Here is a 4,033-nt window from a genome sequence, read left to right on the forward strand (position 1 = left end):
CCCAGCTCGGGATAGTTCTGATGGAAGTGCAACGATAGAGCTCCGAGCAGATAATAAACAAGTACGGGGATAGCGGGCACCCCTGCCTGAAGCCACAACCGGCCATAATACTCTCCGTCAGCTGGCCGTTGACCAGAATCGAGAAGCGGGGTGCACGAACGCAGCTCAACACCCATGCACAGAAACGTTGAGGGAAACCCATTCTTACCAATATAAGTTCGAGCGTCCTCCAGCTCATTTTATTGTAGGCCTATTCCATATCGGCCTTCATAGCAAACCACCCCGCACCAGCCTTTGAAACTTTAAACTTATTCATTATCTCCTGGCCCAACAGACAATGGTGCGAAATAGATCTTCCGGGAACCAAAGCTGCTTGCTCCTCCGAGATAAGTCTGGGCAGAATACCATTCATGCGGTTAACCAAAATCTTAGCCACAATCTTTTAGATGATTTGACAGAGGCTAATAGGTTTGAACATGGACGGATGCTCCGGATTAGTAGTTTTAGGAAGCAGGATAATCACCGTATCCTTCCAGCTCGGTTCCATAATCCCAGTCCGAAAAAAATCCAGACAAGCCAGAGAGACTTGTTCTTCCACAATGTCCCAAAAATATTTGAAGAAAGAGGCCGTAATGCCATCCCTGTCGGGAGCCCGATTCTGCCCCAAAGAACCAACCGCTTGCCAAATATCCTCACCAGTAACCTCCCTATCCAGCTGTGCAGTAGCCTGAGCTAAAATAGCGGAATGGGAGCCCAAGTTCGGCCACCCCAGTTCCTCAATGCTATTCCCCTTCCACTTTTGTTCAAAGAATCCCTGAACCATTTCAACAATTTTATCATGCTCGGAAGTCAATTGCCCGTCCGAAAGCCTCAGTTGAACAATGCGATTAGAGGGCCTTCTCGCAGAGGCCATAGAATGGAAGAAACGAGAGTTGTCATCCCCTTCCTCAATCCACCTTACCTTCGCACGTTGCCCCCACCAAGTCATAATACGGGTAAGAGTAGAGTTTAGCAATTGAACCTTATACCTCAGAGACTCATTCTGAGTTTCTGGCAGCCCTGCCGGTGAGCACTCATAGTCCTGCAGAGTATGAATCTCCTTGTCCAGCATTTCCTTAAGCTGATTTAGCTCCTTGAATTTGTTCTTGCTCCAAAAGAACAAGTCCCTTAGAGACCGTTGGCATTTTTTGTGCAATTTGGCCACCTCAGAACCCAGGTCGGGTAACTTCCATTTGTCCAAAACCAATTTCCACACCACTGGGTAACTGGCCCAATAGTCCTCAAATTTCATCCACCGTGAAGGTGTCCTCCTGACCTCCTCACGCAGCGAGCAGAGAATAGGGCAGTGGTCAGAGGCCAGACGAGTGAGATGTCTGACCGAAAGTCCTTGAAAGGAGTCCAGGATACTCGAGCTAACCAAGAACCTATCCATCCGGGAATAAATCTGGCTCCTCACATCCTTGTTGTTAGTCCAAGTAAAGGCCGGCCCGGAAAACCCCGGATCAACTAACTCATTTGCCATCATGAAGTCCCCCATTTCGCTGGCCGCAGCAGAGAAATGGAATGGCCTACCACCTTTCTTCTCCTCCTTGGCCATAATATAATTGAAATCCCCCCACCAACAAGGGGGAGTTCACCGTGTGTTGCAACGAAATCTGGTCCCACACCTATCTTCTGGCGTACCTGTCTTTGTCTGCATAAACCACAGCAACCTCCCAAACACCTGCACCTGTAACATGAAATCTACCCATAATGCACTGATTAGTTTGAGCAAGCACCTAAAAAGAGCCCATCGAACTCTTCCAAAGAACCAGAATGCCACCAGCCCTCCCGACCGAGGGCTGAAAGCAGAAATCCCAATTTCATCCAGCTAACCGATCCACGTCAAGCCTAGAGAAAGTCTCAAGCTTGGTCTCAAGAAGACCAACAAAACAAATGTCCAGTTCCCCAAGGAGATGCCTTAGGTAATTGCCCGTCTCATTATTACGGGCCCCCCGACAATTCCAACAAAGGAAGCTAGGCATAATTCACCAAAGGGGAAGCGTCCCCGCCGCACATATCACGAGAGTTGGCATGATGACCATGGTCCTAAAAATCAGGCCCCCTGGAACCTCCCTCTGTCGGTTTACCACAAGATCGGTCCAATATATTAATCAGGTTGGCAGCACCATCCATATTTGGGTCCCTACCTGTGGCCTTATCCCTCCTCACCCAAGGTACTTTCCGTAGGGGCTCAAAGCATTTGATCTCCTTCGTGAACCGAGCTTGAGCTTTCCTCTTGGGCTCACTACTCGCCTTAGTCACCTTGGACTTGCAATCAGAGAAATGAAGCACCTTAGGCGCGAGGCTCTGTGCAGGAGAGGCCACCAAGGCCATACGCGAGCACAAGCTCCACCGAGCCCCATCCCGTGGTCGCTCAGCATTACCAGTATCTTTTATGTCCCCAAGCAATTGTCCATTAGGGAGAAAACATTCCCGTTCCCCCTCAGCCTTAGGCAGGGATGGCACCTTGCCATCGTCCAAAGGGACACCTCAGGATCCCGTAAGCAGTACTTGTTGTTGAGAAATTTCCATAGCTTTTGCCTCTTCCAGTTTACCACCAGCATTCAATTTAACACCCTCCGTGGTCCCCTCCATATTCATAGGCACATTAGTACCCATAGACACCTGTTCCGCCTGAGCTTTGGCCACTTCTTTCCAAATGGTTTTCCGATCATTCGTGTTAAGCCGAGCAGAACCTCTGTTGTTATTCGATTGCGGAATGTTCCCACCGTTAGCGGGATTTGGTCGCCTCCGTCGCGTGACAGTCGTCCATTCCCTAGCATCATTGTCAATAGTCATGGATATATCACCATCCCGATTTTTCCTAGAATTAGATGGGCCATTACAATCCCGGTCCCTGCACATATCCTTGTCCACCCTCAAAGCATTTAGTTCAGCCTACTTCTGCCCCACAGTTTCTTTCTTCACATGCTGTTGAGGTTGTCGAACATCCTCACTACAATCATCACCCCGGTGGCCAACCTTACCACATTTCAAGCATATCAGCGGGATTCCTTCATATTCGATCAGTTGGAAGAACGTACCACCCATACCCTGCGCCCACACCCCCTTCGGTAGTCTCTTTAATAAATCCAGACAAACACAAATCCGGGCGAAAGCACATCGATTCCACAGTTGCGTCTATTCATTCATAAGTAACGGTTCACCAATTCCTGCAGCCAAACGGCAAGGTTGGCCTCGTCCCAGTATTGCAGGGGGAGGTTTGGAAGTCTAATCCAAATCAGAGACGTGAACTTCCTCACCGACATGGGCGAGAGCCCAGTCGTCCATTGTTCCACCCCAATGATTTGTCCGTATACGTACCAAGGTCCCCCAATAAGAACATTATCCCTAGCCTCCTCATCCTCAAACCAACAAAGGAAACAATCAGACCCCATGGGCATGATTTGTGTCAAGCCAAGTGTCCCCATTTCTGCTGGAGTTCCTTCTGAACCACCCAGAACGGCACCCGTCGGCCTAGAAGGCTTCCAACCAAAGCTCTTCTAAGTTTCCTCATATTACCTCTTGCCTTGGTTAGATCAAGTTTAACCAATCCATCCTCCCTGAGGAACTCCCTGACATCCTCATTTAGGGTCAATGGCACCGTTACACTCTTCTTCCAGGCATTCTTAACAGTCACACCCTTAACTCCCTTATCCCCCACACGCCTGTGGGGACCGACTTCAGCACCAGCCGATGAAGACACTCCACCGGCATTTCCCCAAACACTTGGAGTGCGTGGTTGATTCATTCCAGGATTACCACCCTCAGAAATAGCCCGTTTGCTCCAAAGAAGAACTTCCTCATCCGAAGATTTGGATTCCCTCACAATAACACCCCCCACACCAGGCTCATATGGGGGCGTGTCGATGTTCCCACCGTTGGCCGCCTCAAGAGACTTACCGGTCAGCCTAACCTTGCCCAGATCACAAATCCTACCGACAATCCAAAACGTGAATTGCACCTTCTCCTGCTCAAAGACAAGATTATC

General features: G+C 49.4%; 1 protein-coding gene across 1 annotated transcript; it reads right to left on the reverse strand.

Moving 5' to 3' along the window:
- Positions 1–250: 250 nt before the first annotated feature.
- Positions 251–1,597, reverse strand: LOC110100293. The gene is made up of 2 exons (XM_020827731.1): positions 524–1,597; positions 251–439 (listed from the first exon to the last, which is right to left on the reverse strand). Exons 1-2 carry the CDS (start codon positions 1,595–1,597, stop codon positions 251–253), a joined length of 1,263 nt encoding a protein of 420 aa, XP_020683390.1.
- Between the last annotated feature and the right edge of the window lie 2,436 nt (positions 1,598–4,033).

This window comes from Dendrobium catenatum, unplaced genomic scaffold, assembly GCF_001605985.2.
Source record: "Dendrobium catenatum unplaced genomic scaffold, ASM160598v2 fragScaff_scaffold_1691, whole genome shotgun sequence".
Lineage (NCBI taxonomy): Eukaryota > Viridiplantae > Streptophyta > Magnoliopsida > Asparagales > Orchidaceae > Dendrobium > Dendrobium catenatum.

What these genes read in the sequence shown, in the direction of transcription:
- LOC110100293 (XM_020827731.1), bottom strand. Translation starts at nt 1,597, where the DNA reads ATGGCCAAGGAGGAGAAGAAAGGTGGTAGGCCATTCCATTTCTCTGCT. An exon ending in AACCGAGCTGGAAGGATACG is followed by an intron (nt 440 to 523) that starts GTGATTATCCTG and finishes ATCATCTAAAAG; the next exon opens with ATTGTGGCTAAGATTTTGGT.